This window comes from Podarcis gaigeae, assembly GCF_964106915.1.
Source record: "Podarcis gaigeae genome assembly, chromosome: 14".
NCBI classification, from domain to species: Eukaryota; Metazoa; Chordata; class Lepidosauria; order Squamata; family Lacertidae; genus Podarcis; species Podarcis gaigeae.
In genome coordinates, this window is record NC_139690.1 from 50,613,979 (window position 1) to 50,635,316 (window position 21,338).

At 47.0% G+C, this 21,338-nt stretch overlaps 1 protein-coding gene and 1 long non-coding RNA gene across 2 annotated transcripts in view; both read left to right on the top strand.

Moving 5' to 3' along the window:
- LFNG (LFNG O-fucosylpeptide 3-beta-N-acetylglucosaminyltransferase) overlaps positions 1-21,099 on the top strand; it is a 34,708-nt gene extending 13,609 nt beyond the window's left edge. The window contains exons 2-9 of the mRNA XM_083711726.1: positions 10,813-10,861; positions 11,682-11,781; positions 13,659-13,812; positions 15,043-15,128; positions 15,856-16,021; positions 17,822-17,907; positions 18,584-20,273; positions 20,412-21,099. Of these exons, the coding sequence (XP_083567852.1) occupies positions 10,813-10,861; positions 11,682-11,781; positions 13,659-13,812; positions 15,043-15,128; positions 15,856-16,021; positions 17,822-17,907; positions 18,584-18,650 (708 nt within the window). The 3' untranslated portion in view covers positions 18,651-20,273; positions 20,412-21,099. The remainder of the gene's footprint in view (positions 1-10,812; positions 10,862-11,681; positions 11,782-13,658; positions 13,813-15,042; positions 15,129-15,855; positions 16,022-17,821; positions 17,908-18,583; positions 20,274-20,411) is intronic.
- On the top strand, positions 225-8,047 carry LOC310831387. The gene is made up of 3 exons (XR_014557840.1): positions 225-5,930; positions 6,155-7,719; positions 7,927-8,047. It is a non-coding gene; the product is annotated as an uncharacterized lncRNA (long non-coding RNA).
- Positions 21,100-21,338: the final 239 nt, after the last annotated feature.

The window sequence follows — 21,338 nt, forward strand, 5'->3', positions numbered from 1 at the left end:
GGACTTTTCAGTGGGTGCCCAGATCCTGTCTCCCTACGGTCCTAGGTCTGGGGGTGGAGGGTGGGGGCTGCTAAGTGCCAGCGATTCCAGCTAAATTTAGGAGTGGGAGATTCCCAGAGCTGCGCCCCCACCCTCATTCCAGGATAATGGAGCCTTTGCATAGATTGCACCTCCCTTTTGCACAGCTCCAAGCCTGGCCAGCTTCAAAGGGGTGGGGGGAGATAGGAGATCTGGGCAGGCCAAGGGAAGGGCTTCTTTGCACAGTGTGGAGTTAACCCTATGGAGTGCTTTTCCCACCTATGGTGGAACTGCCCACCAGTATTCAAATTCTGGACTATAGTTTGTCAGGAAATGAGCAAAATGATCAAGCATCCCAGTCCAGCTTCATAGAACTGTAGCGTTGGGAGGCACCCCCTGCGATGCAGAAATCTCAACTAGAGCCCCCATGGCAAATGGATTTGTTTAGTAAGTCTATGAGGGATGATCAGCTGAAAGCTTTGAGCCCTCAGGAACTGTTGACATGGATGCTGGCAGCTGCCAGAACCTCAGTTGCCCCCAAATGGAAAACCTTCCTGGATTTGCGACTTTTGCTTTGTTGTGAAAATATGTGGAGTTTAGCATTAGCTGAAAAAACAACAACTCATAAATGACATGTTGCCCAAAGCTCGGAGGACCTGGAAAAATTAATTCTGGGATTTCATTTTACATGCAGCAAATAGACACATAGGACTCCCTCCCCATGACAAAATGTAAAATTTTGGCTTACCCAATAGTCTCAAGTCCTTTGCCGACCGAATATTAAGACTCTCACAGGTATACTGCACTGTTTTTTTGTAGCTGTAGTATTCCTATTGTATTAATTGGTCGGATTTACTTCAATAAAACATTTCGTTTAGACACATCCGTGGGAAAGAGAAGGCTACCTGTGACTACTGGTCTCATTCCCACTGGTCCATCTGTAGCTCAAGGTTGCCTACACTGGTTGGCAGCAGCACTCCAGGGTTTCAGGAAGTCCCTGCCTTGATGTTGAACCCAGGAGGTCTTGCGTGTGCAGAGCAGGTGCTGGACTGCTGAGATGCAGTTTGTTCAGCACGGTTGGCTTGCCACAGCCTCCCCTTCCAGGCTGGCTTCCCGGCCCAGTTCCCCCATTGCCTTCATGCTTTGCCAGCACCCTATCCATGGAGCGGGCGAGGGTTTGATCTGTGCATAGTGTCAGCACTGCTAATCGGCTGCCCTAGGCGATGTGGCATTTCCATTCAGGGCTCCATAATAGCTCTTGAAACCAAAGTCCTGGAGAGGCATCTGTGGAGTGTGGGGTGTGTGTGTGGGGGGGGGGAGAGATGTGTGGGCATCTAATTGCACAATGCCCTTCATTGTCCTGCACTGGGGGTGGGGGGTTATTAAACATAATAGCACTTAAAATTAGAGGGTCTTCCAGCTTCTCAAGAGCAGAGGAGCAGAAAGAGAGGGAGGGAGGCAAGGATCAGGGGCACCTGTGTCTCTTTAGCAATGCCTTGCAGCCCCATGGCTCAGGATCAAATCCTGAGAGGGGTTGCAAAAAAGGGTTTTGCTTTTTGCAAAGAGAAAACGGACTGCTCCAAAACGGATGTCTGCGTCAGCCTGTTTTGTACACAAGGGCTGGGTTCGAGTTCTGTCTTTTCAGTAAACAATGCCCCAGGCAGAATACTTTGTTCCTCCAGCTGCTGATGTCTTCCTCCCCCCCCCCCCTTTTCTTGGCACCAGGGACTTTTCCAGCTGTCCGGGAGAGAGACTGCAAAAGGGACTAGAACTATCCAGCCCAACTGGTCCGCCCATCCAGTGGGAATTTCAAAAGTGCAAGCATTCTTGTAGAAATATCTGCTTGGAGCCATTTGGGGTTTAAATCTGCAGCCTCCCCCCACTCATGATTAGTGCTAAAGGTGTTAGCAGAGGTGGGGATAATCTTCGGAAAGAATAATTCTGGGAGAAGTCCAGACTTTTCTTCTATGCAGGACTGCGCAAATCAGAATACATATCCCCCTTCATCTTTTTTGTTATTAGGAACTAATTTCACTGGTGGAAAAGCTGCTTTCAGGCATGTGTGGGTGATTGTGGGGTTCACAACTGAGGGAGTTAGTGGGGGTGCCTTGGTCTGAGGTTGTGGGAGGTCAAAGACCCATTACAATTTCTGCAGCAGGGTCTAGGGCTGGTATTTTCCATGAGGTCTAGAAACTTTTGTCCTTTCAAAACCAAAGCAGGTTCTCCGAGAGCCAAGTCCTTTGCCAGACCCTGTTCAAATTTGTTTCAAGCATCACATCAGGAAAATGGTTCTTCTCGGACCTTGAGCACAGACACCACAGATCTACAAAGGACAGTGGTACCTCTGGTTATAGATTTAATTCATTTCAGGGTGCTGTGTGCACCCTGAAAAATCTGTAACTAGAGGTAATGCTTCTGTGCACGCACATGGCGCGATAGAGCATTTCTGCGCATGCCTATACACTTCCGGGTTTGCCGCGGCCGTGACCCGAAGATTCTGCAACCTGGAGGTTACGCAACACGAGGTACCACTGTCAAGACAGCAGGCAATTTTGAGCCCCCGGGGCACTGACAGATCTAGCTGGGAGCACGTTGTCCTCCTACGGAGATCAAAATGGGGTGCGCGAGAGAGACTGTGCGTCATGCAGTTCTGCGGAAAGGCAGGTCATGGGGTTAATTTCATCACACTAAATTGCTTCAGTTCCTTAAACTGAGATTGCTGTCTCTGCAGAAGTGGGCAAGGAGGGGGAAGATTTCTGTAATCGCAAGCTGGTCACATGGCTTGATAAATCTTGCGTGCGTCTTCCACCTTCCTGTAGATACTTTCGATGGCTGCTGTGAAATGTGACCGCAAATGGCAAGAAGATGAAAAATCCCACCCCCCTTGTACCCGTCCGCTGCCGCCTCCCTGGGGCCTCGCTGCTCCCTGCTAGGAGGGGGGGTGCCCTTTGCCAGTCCTCTTGCAGGACTTTTTCTCTACTTGCAGCTTCTTGGCCTTTGCCTCTACCAGGAAGGGGAAATGAATCACAAACCAAAAGAGAAATGGGACCAGTACAAGGGCACGGGGAGAGGGAGGGAAACAGGCTCTCATTGCTCAGCTGGGCGTAAGTCATTCTGCTTACCTAGTGGCAGAGCTGGTGGAGCTGTGGTCCTGCAGCTGCTGTCTGCCAGACACAACTGAGGCAGCCCCAAGTATCCCTGGAAGAGCCTCTCCACCCCCATCGTCTAGCCCAGACACTGAGGTCCAGTGCCAAGGGCCTTCTGGCGGTTCCCTCCCTGCGAGAATTGAGGTTACAGGGAACCAGGCAGAGGACCTTCTCGGTTGTGGCTCCCGCCCTGTGTAACGTCCTCCTGTCACATGTCAAGGAAATAAACAACTATCTGACTTTTAGAAGACATCTGAAGGCAGCCCTGTTTAGGGAAGTTTTAATGTTTGATGTTTTTTGTGTTTTTAATACTTTGTTGGGAGCCGCCCAGAGTGGCTGAGGAAACCCAGCCAGATGGGTGGGAATAAATAATAAATTATTATTTATAAGTAAAGGACTGGTTGATCAACCAACCAACCTTGTCCTGGGGTTAACAAATGACACTGCTGAACGGCAGTTGATTGAGGGCAGCTGGGTGCATTATCTATAAGTTGTCGCCCCCCACCAAAATATACCAACCTCTTCTCACTGCCCACTTTCAGTATGGATCTACTATTTTGAGTGTGTGTGTGTGTTGGGGTGGGGGTGTTAACTTACTGGTTTTTCTGCAGACATGACAAATCTGGATTAAATGGGGAAGTAAAGGCACTTTGATAACGGTGACATTTGCAAGAAAATGTGCATGCATGTGCAGCCCCCAGGTCCAGGATAAAGTGACAAGGAGTGTGGATGCTTCTGGTTCTGTTCATGCAGATTCATGTACCCAATGCAGGCACATCAGTGCACTATGAAGACTACAGCCTGCCGTTTCAGCAGGCCAGCCTTCATACAACTGTGGCGTATGATATAGCACACCATATAGGAGAAGGGGCGAAGTGTTGTCTTTGCCTCCTTCTGGCCCTGCTCTGCGCTCTCTCCCAATTCTTTTGCCTGGCTGGAATGTGTCCTTGAACTAATGCCCCTGGTTTGCCTGGATGGAGAGAGAGAGAGAGTGAGAAAGAGTGTAGAAACCTTTGCGATTTTTGCAAGGCTGCTGCATGAAAGTTAAGAGATGCATCCATTGCTCTGCTTCAGATCTTGCCCACAGCTGGCACACAGCCCCCCCCCCAAAGAGTTGCCCCACAAGCAAACACAGCCCTTGGGCTGAAGGAAGCTTCCCCCTTCCTGGGCTGCTCCCTCCTGTTGCAGAGAAGATCCAGGCAGAGAGGAACTTTTTGCACGGACAGCAGCGGAGGTGGAGTTCTTTGGCCTGGGAACGTGGGTGCTCAAAGCGTGCAAGAGAGGCCCATTGCTTTACCCGGCCAGGGATTGACCACCGTGTTTTCTTTTATATATTTTAGAAAATGCTTGGTGGTGGAAAATGCTCCAAGCAGAGTTTGGAGCAAAGGAACAAGAAGCTGGAAGGTTTCTGCTGCTTTAAGAGAGCGCAGGGGGGTCTGTGGAGCCTGGCATCTCCCTGAAGGTCTGCTGCCCCAGTGGAGTTCGGCTGGCTCTGTAGCAGCATTGTCCTGGGCTTTCTTCTGGTGGGTGTCTGCTATTGTTCCTCGGGGCTCTTTTCTTTTTTTGCATCCTGTGTTTCTTTAAATTGCAGCCTTCAGAAACAATGAAGTTTCCTGCGTGTCCCCAGGCCAGGGTCCTCAGACAATGCCGCCCACTGAGTAAGCACCAGAGAGGAAAGAGAAACCCTTTTTCTTCAGCTTTAAAAGCTCTCGCTTGGGATGGGGAGGGGAGAACAGCAGCCGAGAGCTGCACCAGGATCCTTGCTGGGAGGGCCCTGGCCTCCAGTTTAAAGGCTGCTTCCCAGCTGGGAAGGTGAAAAAGCTGCCTGAAACCTCCCTCATGCGTTGGGCCAGATCCAGAGCAGGGACAGTTGCATTTGACTTCAATAGGTCTTAAGTCATAACTAACCTTCCCCCATTAATTTCAGTGGCCTTCGCTTTAAAGAAACTTAAATTTAACTTTTTATTTGGTGGGGGAGGCCGTAGCTCAGTGGTAGAGCATTTGCTCTGCAAGCAGGAGGTCCCAGGTTCGATTCCTGGGGACTCTCCCCTGCCTGACACCTGTTGTAAACAAAATCTGCCCTTTTTCCCTTATGGGGTATCCAAGAGCCCATATAGAGTCATTACGTGGGTTCCCTGTTGGTAGGAGAAAACAACAGAGGCCAACCAGCGAATATTGAGAAGCAGAGCAGCTAGTAAGCTTGATCTTTATTGATCTATTGCAACAGGGTGCCCCCTTCACACACAGGAGAAGGAGGAGGAACCCAGAACAAAGGTGTGCCTGCCCTTATATAGAAATTTTAAATTCCCTGCCCTGGAGCTCCAGACCACCCCTCCATACATCATGCATACATCACAGAAGGGGTGTAACCCAAGACCACCACCCCCAGATACATCATACCTACATCACAGAAAAGGGCGTCTACAGCAGAAATCTGAGTGCTTTGTTTATCTCAGATTACCTGTAAATGCTCACTTGATTGGATACCCTGGGGAGCCTGGCCAGTCTTTTGTAATGATAAATACTTAGTTCCTGAGCCAGGTCACAGGCTCACCCTATTCAAACACAGACAGACATACTCTTAAGACAGGATTTGTGAAGGAAAAGACAATGGAGAGGCTTTTCCATTTTTCTTTGACCTGCAGAGAAAAACATTTAGTCAGGTTGGGAATCAAAAATGGTTTCAGGTCGGTCTTCCTGTGCTGATCTATGTAGGTGCTTGGTTGGCACATTTATTATATATCTAAGACTTTAAGACTGCTGGCAGTACAGTGGTGCTTCGGGTTACATACGCTTCAGGTTACACACTCCGCTAACCTAGAAATAGTGCTTCAGGTTAAGAACTTTGCTTCAGGATAAGAACAGAAATTGGGCTCCGGCGGCACGGCAGCAGCAGGAGGCCCCATTAGCTAAAGTGGTGCTTCAGGTTAAGAACAGTTTCAGGTTAAGTACAGACCTCCGGAACAAATTAAGTACTTAACCCGAGGTAGCACTGTACTGAGCTGGATAGACCAAGAACCCAGGCAGTATCCTGTGTTCTTTTAAGTGCATGCTTAAAAATGCATGTGCATCATCCAGGTATATTTGTTCGAGTGCTGGGCTGGATTTGTTGCTTTCATAAAGTCTAACTGGCTCTCGTGAGCATGCCTCTTGCATTTCAGTCCAGTTGCACAATGTTGTCATCTCCCCATCTTCGGGACAACAAAGGAGGCCAGGTTAAATTTTACATGCGGCCTTCAGGATTACCTGCATTCTACCTGCCTGTGTGTAATGGCTGAGCTGTAAGAAACACAAGTAGATGACGTGTAAAAGAGTGGGTGACATTGGGAGAGACAGAGAGAAAGAGCAATTGTTCAGATTTTAATTGAATTTCCTGGCTGGGTTCCTGCTGAGCAGCAGGAAGGGGCTGGATGGAGAGGGTGGGAGGCAGGGAGCCTGCAGAGACAAGATTGTTCTCAGAGGTGACACTGAGGGTTGTGGACAGGCTGTACCCTTCCTGTCCAGGCAGCGGGGGAGCCAAGCAGGGAGGCTGCTGCATCTCTCCAGCACTGGCTTCCAAAGCCTTGCAGGGTCTCTTCCTGTTGCAAGAACTTGACAGAGGGTCCTCTTGGCCTACTGGACTCTCCCAGGGTGCAAGTTCGGTGCTGCTGGTGGCATGTTCAGGATGAACTGTTCCAAAGCAGTCCAGTAAAAAAAAAAAATTGGCAAAATAGTAATCTCCTCCTGGTCTTTTTATAGCAGCAGGAGGATTAGCTAAGGGGCTATTTTGGGAGCAGGCTAACGAAGACACAGTCGCTGGAGACGGCACATGCCTGATCTAACCATGTAAACATTTCCCTGTTTTTTCAATGAAGTTCCCAGTCAAGGCTCGCAAGCTGATGCCGATCTCTGATCTCTTTCTCCCTGCTGCTGTTTCCGCTTTCCCCATCCATGTTCCACATTTTGGGGGGGGGGTGATTTTTTTTTAAAAAAAACCCATGTTGAAAGAATGTGCAGGACGGGCGGTGGTGGTGCCTCTGCCGCCTAGCCCTGCTTTGCCACTAACCCACACATTCAGTAGACATCAGGTACCACATCCCACATGTTTCTGTGAGGTTTTTTTTTTTTGGGGGGGGGGAGAAGAGCCAAGCCAGGCCTCAAAGGGTCTTCTCCCCCTCCACCTGGTACTGATGGGGAAAGCAGAGTCTGCATTGCACACACCCCAGCAAAATCTGCTCCTGAGATATTACTAGGTCCTGTAGCCAATAAGAACTAGAACCTTAGTTTTTTTAAAAAGGAAAGAGGAAAGGAAGAACAATTAGAATTGAGACAGGAGGGCAAATTCTGTACCCACAATTACCAAATTCCACTCCTGGGGGACACACAAGAATTGATACATGCCACTCCTGAAGATAAGCTATAAGGATGAAAAAAGCATCATCCTATCTTCCTAATATGTGGACCTGTTCCTTGGAAGTCACTTTTACCTTCACCGAACAAGTCCTGCGGTACCCCAAATCTGTTTGAGTGTGTACTCATAAGAACTAGAGTGTTGCTTTTAAAAGAAAATACAGTGGTACCTTGGGTTACATACGCTTCAGGTTACAGACTCCGCTAACCCAGAAATAGTACCTCGGGTTAAGAACTTTACTTCAGGATAAGAACGGAAATTGTGCTCCGGCGGTACAGCAGCAGCAGAAGGCCCCATTAGCTAAAGTGGTGTTTCAGGTTAAGAACGGACCTACAAAACGAATTAAGTACTTAACCCGAGGTACCACTGTAGAACTGAGAGTTGCAATGGTCAGGGTGCTGAATTCTGTCTGGCTCTGGCCTATTTGCACCCCCTCCTTTGTCTCCATGTCTGGGGTGGGGGTGGGGAGTGTCTGCTCTCTTCCTCCTCTCCCCACCCTCCGGATGAAACCAAGTTGCTTGAATGCTGCCTCTCCTCCCCCCTCCCTCAGCCCAGCCCTGTTAACCAGCCCAGCTGTATGCTAATAGAGAGCAAACACCATTTCAGCCTCCAGCTTGCATTAAGTTGGCTGCAAGAATCTATTGTTAACCAGCCCCATGCTTCCCTACCCCCTGCCAGCTACATTCTTCAATGGGGGGGGGGGGAGAGACCACAAAGCAAGCTGGAGTGAATGATGTTTGGGCGCAGGCTGACAGCTCAGATTGTACTCCCCCTCCCCATCTCCTTTTGTGTGCCTCCCCCTTTTTGCTTTTGACTATTTTTTTTGTGTGGGGGGTGCATCTGGCTGCTGTTTCTTCCTTCCCTCCCTCCCTTTTCTGTCCTTTGTTTTGTGTTGCTCTGAATTATTTGAGATTCCCCCGCCCCTCCCACCAGGCAGCACACAGACAGGCAACAGATGCCAGGAATTACCTGTGTCAATAAGGAAGTGCAGCCAGGCAGGTGGCAGGGCTCAGAAGGCGGGGCGGAGACTGTTCCCTTGGCTCAGGTTCCCCTGGCAGTTGGAGCTGAATCAGTTGCAGGCGAGGGGGGGGGGCTGTTTTGTGGTTCTTGTTCTCCATCATGCTTAGGGGGCAGGTGGGGAGAAGCCTCGCAGTATGGAGAGGGGCAGGACTTTGGGGGCAGGGGCCTGCGACCCCTCTTGGTAGAATGAGCAGCCTTCCAGCCTCATAGATGCAGCACATTTTGAGGGGTGAAGGAATGCACATTCCTATCCAGGCTGGATTCGCAGAGCAGTTTGCAGTCATACCTCGGGTTACAGAAACTTCAGGGTGCGTTTTTCGGGTTACGGACCCGCCCAAACCCGGAAGTACTGGAACGGGGTACTTCCAGGTTTCGGCGGTTGTGCATGCGCAGAAGCGCTAAATCGCGCTTTGCGCAGAAGTGTGCATAGACGCACCGCTGTGGGTTGCAAACGTGCATCCCGCACGGATCATGTTCACAACCCGAGCATCCACTGTATTCTGTCTCCCCGGCTGTAAATTTGCACACTGTGTCTGAGCTTTCGCACAGTGTGAAAGCCGCTTCTGGAAAGCCAAAGGATATTGTGGGAGTTTTGGAGTGTGAAAAGAACGTTAGGAAGTTGGACAGAAGCACTGGCATTATAACCGGGAAAATTGGCGCAACATTTCCCACTTCCGAAATGCACCCTTAGGGCGCCCACCCCCAAACAAAAGCCTCATGTCTTAAGATTGCCCAAGGGCGGCACAGCCAGCGTGATGAGCAGGTCTCTGGTTGGTGATCTGTGAGGGGGTCTAGCGCAGCCGGGTTCATGGTGGCGAGTTGAATTTCTGGCACAGGAAGAGAGGCCAGAGCAGGAAAGCACAACAGCAAAGTTCTGTAGGCTTGGACCAGGGGTCAGCTACCTTTTCCAGCCATGGGCCGGACCACCGTCCCTCAGACCTTGTGGGGGCCCAGACTATATTTTGGAAAAAATATATGAACAAATTCCTATGCCTCACAAATAACCCAGAGATGCGTTTTAAATAAAAGGACACATTCTATTCATGTAAAAATGCGCTGATTCCCGGACCGTCAACAGGCCAGATTGAGAAGGCGATTGGGCCGCACCCAGCCCCCGGGCCTTAGGCTGCCTACCCCTGGCTTGGACTCTGCTATTGCAACAGGTGCTCTTAGTATGCAGATGTATTAATTCAGAATGTTTCTGGGATGGCTCAGTTAGTAGACATGAGATTCTTCATCTCAAGGTTGTGGGGGGTGGACTAGAATGACCCTCGTGGTCCCTTCCAACTCTAGAATTCTGTGATTCTCTGGATATCAGTTGCTCAAAGCTGCAGGAGGCAAGAATGCTCTTGTGCTTGCACTGTGAGAACAGGATACTGGACTCGATGGGTCATTGGCCTGATTCAGAGGTGGTTCCTATGTCCTAATGTGCTCAGACTGACGGGCGCAGGAGAAGGTGGTTGGAGGAGCAATGCTGAACAGGTTGTGTGTGAGAGACACAAGACTAAAACATCTACTCAAGGGCACTTCATGAAAATTGTTGGAGGCTGGGGTTTTGCATTCTCCTCTGTTACATTTAAGATCATTTACCCCCCCCCCCTTACAGTGAATGATTTCTCTCTCCGGCAGGAATGAGAAAATTCCCAAAAGTTGATTGCCATTGTCATGAAACCTCAGGGCAACCAACGCCCAACACAAAAGGGGGAAGTGAGCTCAGGCAAATATTTCTCTTGCCTGAACTGCATTTTTATAGCCGGATAGATGTTAGAAAATCTGGGTGCATTCATCACATCCAAATCCAGTGCTTGGTCTCTGGGCCGATGACTGGCCAGAATAATCTTTTTATTTCTAGTTGATAAAATCCAATCTCGCTACAAAATTGCATGTTGGTGTTTTTTTCTTTTAATGTTTGATGTAGTACAGTATTTTAATATTTTTTTGGAAGCTGCCCAGAGTGGCTGGGGAAGCCCAGCCAGATGGGCAGGGGTATAAATAATAAATTATTATTATTATTATTATTATTATTATTATTATTATTATTATTATTATTTTATTTTTGCAGATTAGATTAGGTTGCACTGATTTCCGGCAAGGTGAGACATGCTTGTTTGCACAGTGTTAGCTAGAAAGGTTTGGGGGCATTCAAAAGTTACAGTGGTTCAGATAAAACTTTTATTATTATTATTATTATTATTATTATTATTATTATTATTTTAAAAATCTCCCTTTCTCTTTTAGACATTTATCTTCACGGATGGTGAGGACGATGAACTGAAGAAGAGGACAGGTGAGCTGGTTGAATGCATTTTGGCAGATGGGGAAGGGAGCTTCTTAAATATCCCTTCATCTGGAGGCTGTTCATGGGAGGGTGAAGGAAGATAACCTCCTGCTCATTAACTCTCTGGAGTTGCTGGGGGGGAGAGGGGGGACTTACTCAGCTATTTATTAAGCCGCCCTTCCCCTGCCCTTGGGAGACTGAATCAGATCAGTCTATTCTTATGCTAATGCCTCTATTCATGATTCCCCTCAAGACATCCCAGAGAGTAACAGGTGGCAGCTGATGGGAAAATGCTGGTTGAATAGGCAGATGAGAGCCTCTCCTTAACATTCCCCCAGCCCATCAGGGCCCAGTTTGCATGGAAGGCTTTCTGCCCCTCTCTGAGTTAACACTCAGCGGAGTGAAACAGCCTAGCAGCCTTTAGATGTAGCCCGTAATCCCTTCCCTGACATTTGTCTATCCAAAGAATTTTTTATCCTGCTCTTCAGCCAGAAAAAAGGCTCCCAGAGCAATGTATAAATTACTAAAAGGGAAGAAGGGGGGGGGGGGGAGAGAGAAAGGCAGGCTTCTAGTCTTTAAAAAAAATAAAGGCATGGCACAAAAAGAAAGTGGAGGGGAGGGAGAAGGAGATAAACAAACTCAAGTTCTGAGTTGCAGGTTCTTCTAGCGACCTGCTGGGGTGGGAAGTAAAAGGGGAGAAGGTATGTTAGTAGGGTTGTGGTTGTGATCTTGCGATGCATTTTGTTGACGTATTTATATTTTCAAGCAAGGCACAAACTTGTCAGGCAAGCCATGTCCTTCCATTCATTCTTCTTCCTCTCTCCTTCAGGGAACGTCATCAACACCAATTGCTCCGCTGCCCACAGCCGCCAAGCCCTGTCCTGCAAGATGGCTGTGGAATATGACAAGTTCATCGAATCTGGGAGAAAGTAAGCGCAGGGAGTGGGCTGTGGAGGAAAGGCAACTTTGTTAAGCCAGTGTAAGGAGGGGCAATGTAGAGGGTGTGCTCTGCAGGCTGATGGGGCATCTCCAACTAGGCAGGAAGGGCCCATAGCTCAGGGCAGAGCAGCAGGTCCTGGGTTCAAATTCTGACATCTCCAGGTGAGAATGAGAATTGTCCTCTGTGCAGACAGTACTGAGATAGAGGGACCAATAGGCTGGCTCTGTATAAGGCAGCTTCCTACATCTCAGCTTGAATCATAGAATTTTAAAGTTGGAAGGGACCACGAAGGTCATCTTAGTTCAACCCTCTGCAAAGTTGGACCTTTTTTTTTTGCCCGGTGTGCGACTTGAACCCATGACCTTGAGAATGAAGAGCCTCATGCTCTACTAATGGAGCTATTCCTCATCTTCTTGTCCTCCAGATGTTCTGGAGAGCAACTTCCATAAGTTCCAAGCCAACCTTAATCAGGCTAACAGGACCAGTGGTCAGGGATTATGGGAGTTGTAGGCTAGAACCTTTGGAACGGCTAAGGTAGCTGGGCATGTTTAGCCTGGAGAAGAGGGGGTTAAGGGGTGATATGATAGCCATGTTCAAATATATAAAAGGATGTCACATAGAGGAGGGAGAAAGGTTGTTTTCTGCTGCTCCAGAGAAGCGGACACAGAGCAGTGGATCCAAACTACAAGAAAGAAGATTCCACCTAAACATTAGGAAGAACTTCCTGACAGTAAGAGCTTTTCGACAGTGGAATTTGCTGCCAAGGAGCGTGGTGGAGTCTCCTTCTTTGGAGGTCTTTAAGCAGAGGCTTGACAACCATATGTCAGGAGTGCTCTGATGGTGTTTCCTGCTTGGCAGGGGGTTGGACTCGATGGCCCTTGTGGTCTCTTCCAACTCTATGATTCTATGAGGACACCAGATTTTGGGAAGACTGGACAGTCCTGAGCCAGATGGACTAGTGATGGCTCTGAATATGGCAGCTTCCTAAGATGCTAATTCTTTCTGAAATTGCCCAACTGAATGTAATGTGTAAGCTTTTTAGGGCAGGAGGATCACGGCCTCGGTTGTAGTGAAATTTTATTGCATCCTTGATAGGTCCCTTTCCCAGTTAGTTGTCCTAAGTGATGTTCAGAATTAAAACCACTAGTAAAAGGATTTTAAAAAATGGCAACTTTAGATAAGGGCTGAGGAAAGGGTCCTTTTTAAGGCAGGCATGGCCAAACTTGGCCCTCCAGATGTTTTGGGACTACAGTTCCCATCATCCCTGACCACTGGTCCTGTTAGCTAGGGATGGTGGGAGTTGTAGTCCCAAAACATCTGGAGGGCCAAGTTTGGCCATGCCTGTTTAAGGAGTTGAGTGGCCCACATCTGGGAAAAGAGACTTTTTTGCCCCATGAAGCTGCCACATGATAGGCAGAACAAACAGTTCTTGTTTAGATAAAAACTATTTGTATATATAAATACCTATAAATAGTTAGAGCTTCACAGGTACCAACCCAGGAAAATATAGCAATTGGAATTGATTGTGAATTCATTAAGACTCCTGGTGCAAACATGCAAAAGGAAATAATTTGTTTTGGTTCTTAAGGCTGATGTTTAAGCCTGTGAAAAAGGAGTGTCCCCAAATTTGCTTACAAATCTGAAATAAAATCTCTATATTTCTGTTCTTTTGTCTTTTATGATTCATTCTTGGAATGTATTTAATCCCAGCAATAAAAATAAATAAAGCTAAGACACTCCTGTTTTGCACTAAAGTTTGAAAATGCGTTTTGGCTACGAATCCTGGTCAACTCATGACAAACCAAAGTTGAATTTATTTCGCCCCCTCTTAACCTGTTCACCTCTTCTTGTCGTTTGATGCATCAGGTGGTTTTGCCACATGGACGATGACAATTATGTCAATGTTCGAGCGCTGATCAAACTGCTCTCCAGTTATCCTCACACGCAAGACATCTACATCGGAAAACCAAGCCTGGATAGGCCCATCCAGGCCACAGAGAGGATTAGCGAGAACAAGATGGTAAGCGAACAGGGGAGCTGGAGAAAAATAAAAGGCTGTTTCACTTAGACCACATTCGCATTCCTCATACATTTAAAGCACTATGATACCACTTTTATATAGTTGATTCTTTAACTGTCAGGTATCTATAGAAAATTATTCTAAAAAACCAATCCTGTGGGAATGTTCAGGGAGGCAGGAGAGGATATATTGCTTATTAATATCCTTCCTAATTTACACTAGCAAGTTCTATAATTTAGCAGAGTTTTACACTCCCCTTTTTAAACGTACAACAGATAGCTGGTTGCAGGCTTAAGCCTTTCACTATTAGGTTCCTGGTAAGTTCCCTTATGGGACGTGGGTGGTGCTGTGTCTAAACCACAAAGCCTAGGGTTTGCCGATCAGAAGGTCGGTGGTTCGAATCCCCTCGACAGGGTGAGCTCCCGTTGCTCGGTCCCTGCTCCTGCCAACCTAGCAGTTCGAAAGCACGTCAAAGTGCATGTAGATAAATAGGTACCACTCCGGCCGGAAGGTAAACGGTGTTTTCATGCGCTGCTCTGGTTCGCCAGAAGCGGCTTAGTCATGCTGGCCACATGACCTGGAAGCTGTCTGCGGACAAACGCCGGCTCCCTTGGCCTATAGAGCGAAATGAGCATGCAACCCCAGAGTTGTCCGCAACTGGACCTAACGATCAGGTTTACCTTTACTAAGTTCCCTTATATCCCTCTTAAAAGAATGAACACGGCACAATCTTGTATAAAGTACATAAAAGAAGTTTACTCACATCATCAGTTCACAGTTGGATCCCTGAAGGCAAACTTAGTTACATATACATGTGGGTCTGTCCCATATGGAGATAGCCCCTTTGTCCTCTGTTGTCTGAAAGCTGAGCCAACAGAGCATCTCTAGCTAAAAATCTGCTGGTCCAACGATGGAGGAAGTCAAGGAGGAGGGGTACTGCTGCGTGCCTTGTCCTTTTTGTTACCTGGACAGGTTAGGTCACGCCCACCTCTAGTCACATGCTAAAGGAAGTATGTCTCAGTCAGGAGGAAACAGAAAGTTTTTGACTGACTGGACCAAACATTCCCCCCGCATGTCCACTCTAGGAGAACAAGGAATGTTGTACTTGACTGCTACTTGTGTATCACATCCCACAAATACAAGATGATACCCAACACATTCCACTTTCTCTAGACCAGTATTTTCTTCCGGATTGGTTTTGACTCTTGACCCTTTTCTTGCCCCACACAGCATCCGGTCCACTTCTGGTTTGCCACGGGGGGCGCTGGTTTCTGCATCAGCCGTGGGCTGGCGTTAAAGATGAGCCCTTGGGCAAGGTGAGTGGTTGACATTTGGAGGGCGCTGTGTTTGCTGGTCGTGAACATGAGTGCTTGTTCCCACCTTGCAAGTAAAAAAACATCGGTGGGTCAGAGGATATTTTTTGGGGGGGACCACCTAAGAAAGAGGTCAGCCCACCCCTTTCCTTTTTTATTGCAGTTGTTAGAATTATTTTTGTTACTATTTAACACCCATAAAGCACCTAATATTTTCTTAAGTGCTGTACGTGTAATAAATGTTGTACAGTCGTACCTTGGAATCCGTTCCAGAAGTCTGTTCGACTTCCAAAACATTTGGAAACTAAAGCGTGCCTTCTGATTGGCTGCAGGAAGCTCCTGCAGCCAATCGGAAGCCGCGCCGGACGTTCGGCTTCCGAAAACCGTTCGAAAACCAGGACACTCACGTCCGGGTTTCGATTGTTTGGGAGCTGATCTGTTCGGGAGCCAAGGCGTTTGAGATTGAAGGTACGGCTGTACAGGGGAATTCCCTGCTTATGTGAGGATTCAATTCTGGGTTCCCTGCAAGTCCTTTGCCCCTGGAGGTGCCTGTAGATTTTTTTTAAAAAGCTGTATGTAATATTGAGGGTTTTTATGTTATTTTTCATATTTTAAAAAATAAGGTTTTGGTAAATTGGGGTGGGGGAAAGCAATTCTCCTATCTTCGTTAGGGAGCCTTGCCCGTTGTTAAGTCCCCCACCATATCAAAGTCTTGCTTCTTCCTCTATAGCGGCGGACACTTCATGAGCACAGCAGAAAAGATTCGCCTCCCGGACGACTGCACCATCGGCTACATCATAGAATCTGTGCTGGGGGTGAAGCTGATCCGAAGTAATCTCTTCCATTCCCATTTAGAGAACCTCCACCAAGTGCCCAAGACAGAGATTCACGTTCAGGTAAAAAACGAGAAACCTTTTAATAGACCAGTGTTTCCCAAACTTAAGTTTGATTGCGTACTCCTTTTGAGTGTTTTTGTCTTTCCAGCGTATCCCTTCCCAGGTGTGGATAATTTGAGGGCAGTTTCAATAATGCTATTGTTTTCTGTAGGGGGGGGGAATGCAACACGATGACCAAGTACAACAATGCAATATCAATATAAACTCTTTATGTAGTCTATACGGAACATTGAACAATATGAGAAACCAAATAAACAGAAATCTTATAAATCTCTGAAAGTCACTAAATGTGCACTAAATGTGCACTCTTGAAAACATAGAACCAAATAAACATAAGTCTTATAAGTCTCTGAAAGTCTTTGTAGACTATGCAAGTCTCTGAAAGAAGCAATGGGTCAGATTCTTATCTGATGAGAACAAGCCGTAAAGCTTTGTTTGATGACATCCAATGCTGCTGAAGTGGTCCGCAGACAGACGTAGTGAACAGGGATTCCGGATATACCCACTGTTTCGTAGAATTCTTCTTCAGCACAGCAGAAGGATACAGAAATGCTTCGTAAACCCATCTATATGGTGAATGGAATTGTATAACAACAATATCTATGGAGCAGTGGTCATAAAGTATTGTACTTGGTCATCGTGTTGCCTTGGATATTACTGACAATTGTTTGCAACACAGGTGTTTAATTGTGTGGTTACTCGTGGTTGCATTGTGTCAGAATTATCCTCAAACATAAGTTTTCAGTGATGCTGCTTTAAATCACAGGGGCACCGGGTCCAGTGTCTAAAAGCTGGGATCCCCAACATGGCAATTGTGGGCACCGTGGTACCCTAGACACCCCCACGATGTCCCCAAAGCTCCCTTGCTCATTACTATTTTTTAATTTTTTTAATTAAGCTCTTTTGGCTCTTGTTTGGTTGGCAGGGACTGGAGGGGTTGTTATTTTGTCTGTGTTACATTTTGTGGTTGGCACAGGCATTTTGTCTGTTTGGGGGAAGGGCTTCCTATCAGTTTTTCCTTCCTTTCCTGTGTGTGTGTGTGTGTGTGTGTGTGTGTGTGTGTGTGAGAGAGAGAGAGAGAGAGAGAGAGAGAGAGAGAGAGAATGAATGAATGAATGAATGAATGACACATGGAAATCTTGGTAGCTTTAAACATATATACGGCCTAGGACCCTACGGGACCGCCTCTCCTGGTATGTCCCACAGAGGACCTTACAGTCTCTCAAATAAAAACATCTTGGAGATCCTGGGCCACAGGGAGGTTAGGCTGGCCTCAACCAGAGCCAGGGCTTTTTCGGCCGTGGCCCCGGTCTGGTGGAACACTTTGTCACAAGAGACTATGGCCCTGCGGGACTTGACATCTTTCTGCAGGGCCTGCAAGACAGAGCTGTTCCACCAGGCCTTTGGCCAAGGCACAGTCTGACTCCCTCCTTCTGTAATCCTCATAGAACTCTAGCTCAATGGTTGCCATTAATTTGATTTTGAATTGGTTTTAAATTGAATTGATTTTAGAATGCTGTGTTACTTTTATTGTTGTTAGCCGCTCTGAGCCCGGCTTTGGCTGGGGAGGGCGGGATATAAATATTATTATTATTATTATTATTATTATTATTATTATTATTATTATTACTTTATATATATTTAAAGCTCCGAAGATTTCCAGATGTATTCTTTCTTTGTTCCCAACATGTCGGGAACCTTAAGTCTTGAGAGAAAGATCTTAATTCAGCCAAGTGGACATACGAGCCCCTTCCTCATTTCATCATGTCAATCTTTCTGTGCTCTCTCTCCCCTGCCCAGGTGACCTTGAGCTATGGAATGTTTGAAAACAAGAGGAACTCCATCCATATCAAGGGAGCTTTCTCCGTGGAGGAGGATCCGTCCAGGTGAGCAGCGGGTGTCCCTCCCCTCGTGCATACTAGTTGTTGAAACAGTCCCTATCCACAGGTTTGCATTCTGAAAATATACACGACACGCAAGGGGAAAGGGACAGTGAGGGAAGAGCAACTGTGGCTTCCTCCAAAGAATTCTGGGAGCTGTAGTTTATCAAAGGTGCTGAGAGTTGTTCAGAGGCTCCTATTCCTCTCCCAGATCTACAGTTCCTTGCGGAGAGGAATTGATTGTTAAACAGCTCTGGGAAGAGATTGGGGCCTCCTAACAACTCTCAGCACCCTTGATAAACTACAGCTCCCAGAATTCTTTGTGGGGGGAAGCCATGCCTGCTTGAAGTGGTATCATAGTGCCTTAAATGTAAGGTGTGAATGTGTCCAAATCTCTTGGCCTAACCTACCTCAAAAGGTGATCATTAGGAATAAAACAGGGCAGGGGAGAGAGACAAAGAACCACAAGCTCTTTAAAGGGGAAATACTGGATCTAAAAGCTATAGATAACTTGCTCTATAATTAGAAAGGTACCACTGATTTTCATCAGGGAGCAGATTTTAAATCTGTTTGAACCACCCCTGGCTAAATGTTACAGCCCTAATCAATACTGTGCCACTGATTATGGGGATTATAATTTTTGGGATGTGGCTGATATACCTCCTTCTCCTCTCTCTCGCAGGTTCCGTACCGTCCACTGTATGCTGTATCCGGACACTCCGTGGTGCCCTCGCAATGCAGTTTACTAAGAGACAAGGTGTCCCCTTCTTAACCTCGTCCCGAGTTTTCCCGGTATCCGAAGAGCTCGTGGGACCTGTGCATTTGCGTGTGTGTGTGTTTGTTTCCTTTGCTGTGAGGCTGTTGGCGCTTAATTACTGTGGTTAATTCACAGTGTGCGTGTGTTTTATAGGCTGCTGTGCGGCCCCTTCTTCTCTCATCCGGCTCTGAGAAGCTGAGACGTTTTTGGGCTCCCCCTGCTATTTGCCCCTGTTGATGGGGCAAGCAGGTTTTACTCTGGACAAGAAGGAACTGCCCTTACAACCCTCATTTCTTAGGTGAGTGGTTCTGGCTGTTTGTACAGGTGTAAACTGACCGAAAACCCCCACCTGAACAAGCAGCCTGGGCATTTCTGAATATTGCTTTGCAGTGTTCTTGTAAGAAGTTGTTTGTTTGCTTTTCCACGACCACCATTACTGCTGTGTTCCCCCCTCCCCCCGCTCCCTTGCTGCTGAATTTGTAAAAGCAGTGTTGGAATGAACGAACAAAAACACAGGGTGCAATTCAGCCCAGAGTTAAAGCACTAAAGGGAAAAAACAAAATCAAAACCTATGGACTTCATGGGGAAAAACTGAGCATCTTCATAGATCTCACCCATTAACGATCAATTGGGTGCTTCCCAAGTGCCAAACACTGAGCTGGGGTATGCCTTAAATCGGTGGCAGAGAACCTATGGCCATGTCCCAGATGTGCTTGAACTCCCAACCAAGAAGCCCAGCAGCCAACATGGCCAATGGGCAGAGATGATGGGGAACTGAATCTAGCAACACCTGTAGGACCACAGGCTAGCCACCTGTTGCTTTAAACCAGGTGCAGGGAATCTGCAGCCTTCCAGATGTTGCTGGACTACAACTCTCGGTCAGCAAGCATAGCCAGTACTGATGGGAGTTGTAGTTCAGGAACATCTGGGGCTCCGTGGGTTCCCTGCACCTGCCTCAAACTTTTCACTGCCTTCCCCTCTCCATCCTGGATTCCTAAACGCCCCTTTAATTGTTCCTCCCTGCTTATTAGGCTCCGGATAACTGTTCAGATGAAGGTTTACAAACTAAAGTTTGTAATTTTTAAAAAATGCTCCTTTTTGGAATTTCCCCCCTCTCCATAGTGAATGAGTGAGTGAGTGTGTTCTGTATTTTATACATATAATGCTCAGTTTTCTGAACTGTTGCTTCTAGAGCTGGTCCCTTGGACTCCCAGCTTTTATGGTTGCACTGAAGGGAGAAAGTCTGGACTCAGCCTCTTGGCAAACTCTACTTCCTTGCCTACAGCTCAATTGCACGAGGATTTATGCTCCACTGAATATGGCGGGGACTTCCTTGGAAGTAAACAGGTGTAGGATTCAGTGTTTCTGAAACTCGGGTACCCAGCTGTTGTTGGATTACAACTCCCACCCTCCCTAGTGATCTGGACCAGTGGCCAGGGATGATGGGAGTTGTAGTCCAACATCTGCTGGGGACCCCAAGTTAGAGAAACACTGAGTTAGCTTTATTGAAGCACTGTAATATTTAGCAGCAGAATTTTGTATACGTTTACTTGGAAGGAAGTCTGGGGCTGTTGATAGGGACTTAGTCTTAGGTAGGATTGTGAATTCCATACAAGTGACTTGACTTTACCCAACGGGTAAGGGTTTCCTTTACAGTTTAATGAGAAGTGGCTTGAATTACTATTTTTCTGCCATGCCTTCTCATATGCGATGAAAACCTTTGGGGGCCTGGTTTTGTGTGACTTCTGCTTAGCAAGCACCTTCTCTCTTCCTTCAGTGCAACATCTTTGGTCCACCTGTCGTTTCCTCTGGAGCATCTTCTCCAGGGGCGATTAAAAAACATCTTACCTGGTTGTCTCTCCTCTTGATGCGGAGACTGCTGCTCTAGCCCAAGCGCTCAACAAGAGGCCACATTCTCGTACGCAAGTGTCCAGCCTCTTGTGCAAAAACCAGGGGAGTGTTTGCTTCTTCGATTCTTGGGCATGTTCAGAGAACTGTAAGCTTCCATTCCAAATGGGAAGGAAAAAGAATTGGCCCACACTGGGTAGTGTTTGTAAATATCTTATTGCAACAGTGTTATTTACTGTGCCCTTTTTGTGTAGCTTTTGTAAATTGTGGATTTTTTATTACATATTTTTTTCCTGTGGATCAGAAAAAAAATAATTTTATAAAAATCTGTTTTTAAAAAAATGAAATGGGGAGGGCCAGGACGTCTTTTGTGACTATCACTTATCCTTAATTTATATGTCCCAGTATCTGGGAATTTGTTTGGGGTGTGTGTATGTATGTTGTGTGTGTTTTTAAATGAGGAAAATAGAGGGGGGGGGATATAACAAGGACAAATGTTCTCAGGGAATTAAACCTGATTGTTACCATGGAAACTGTGGTAACCATCCTTTCTTTTGCTGTTAATAAAGCAGTTTTTCGGCTGATTAATGTCATTTGACTGTGGTGTTTTGTGTGTGGCGCATGTAGGGAATAAGATCACACATCCTTTGCTGCAAGATGTAACGAGAGTAGTGGCCAAACAACAGAAGCTGCAACACAGTGTTGCAGTACTGCCTTTCAGGGTCCCAGCCAGTGGTGAGGTGGAGAAGGAACATTTTGGGGGGGGTTTAGTGGCTGGAGGACTGCAGCAGATATTTCACCTACAGGAGAAATATCTGACTCTATTGTAAGC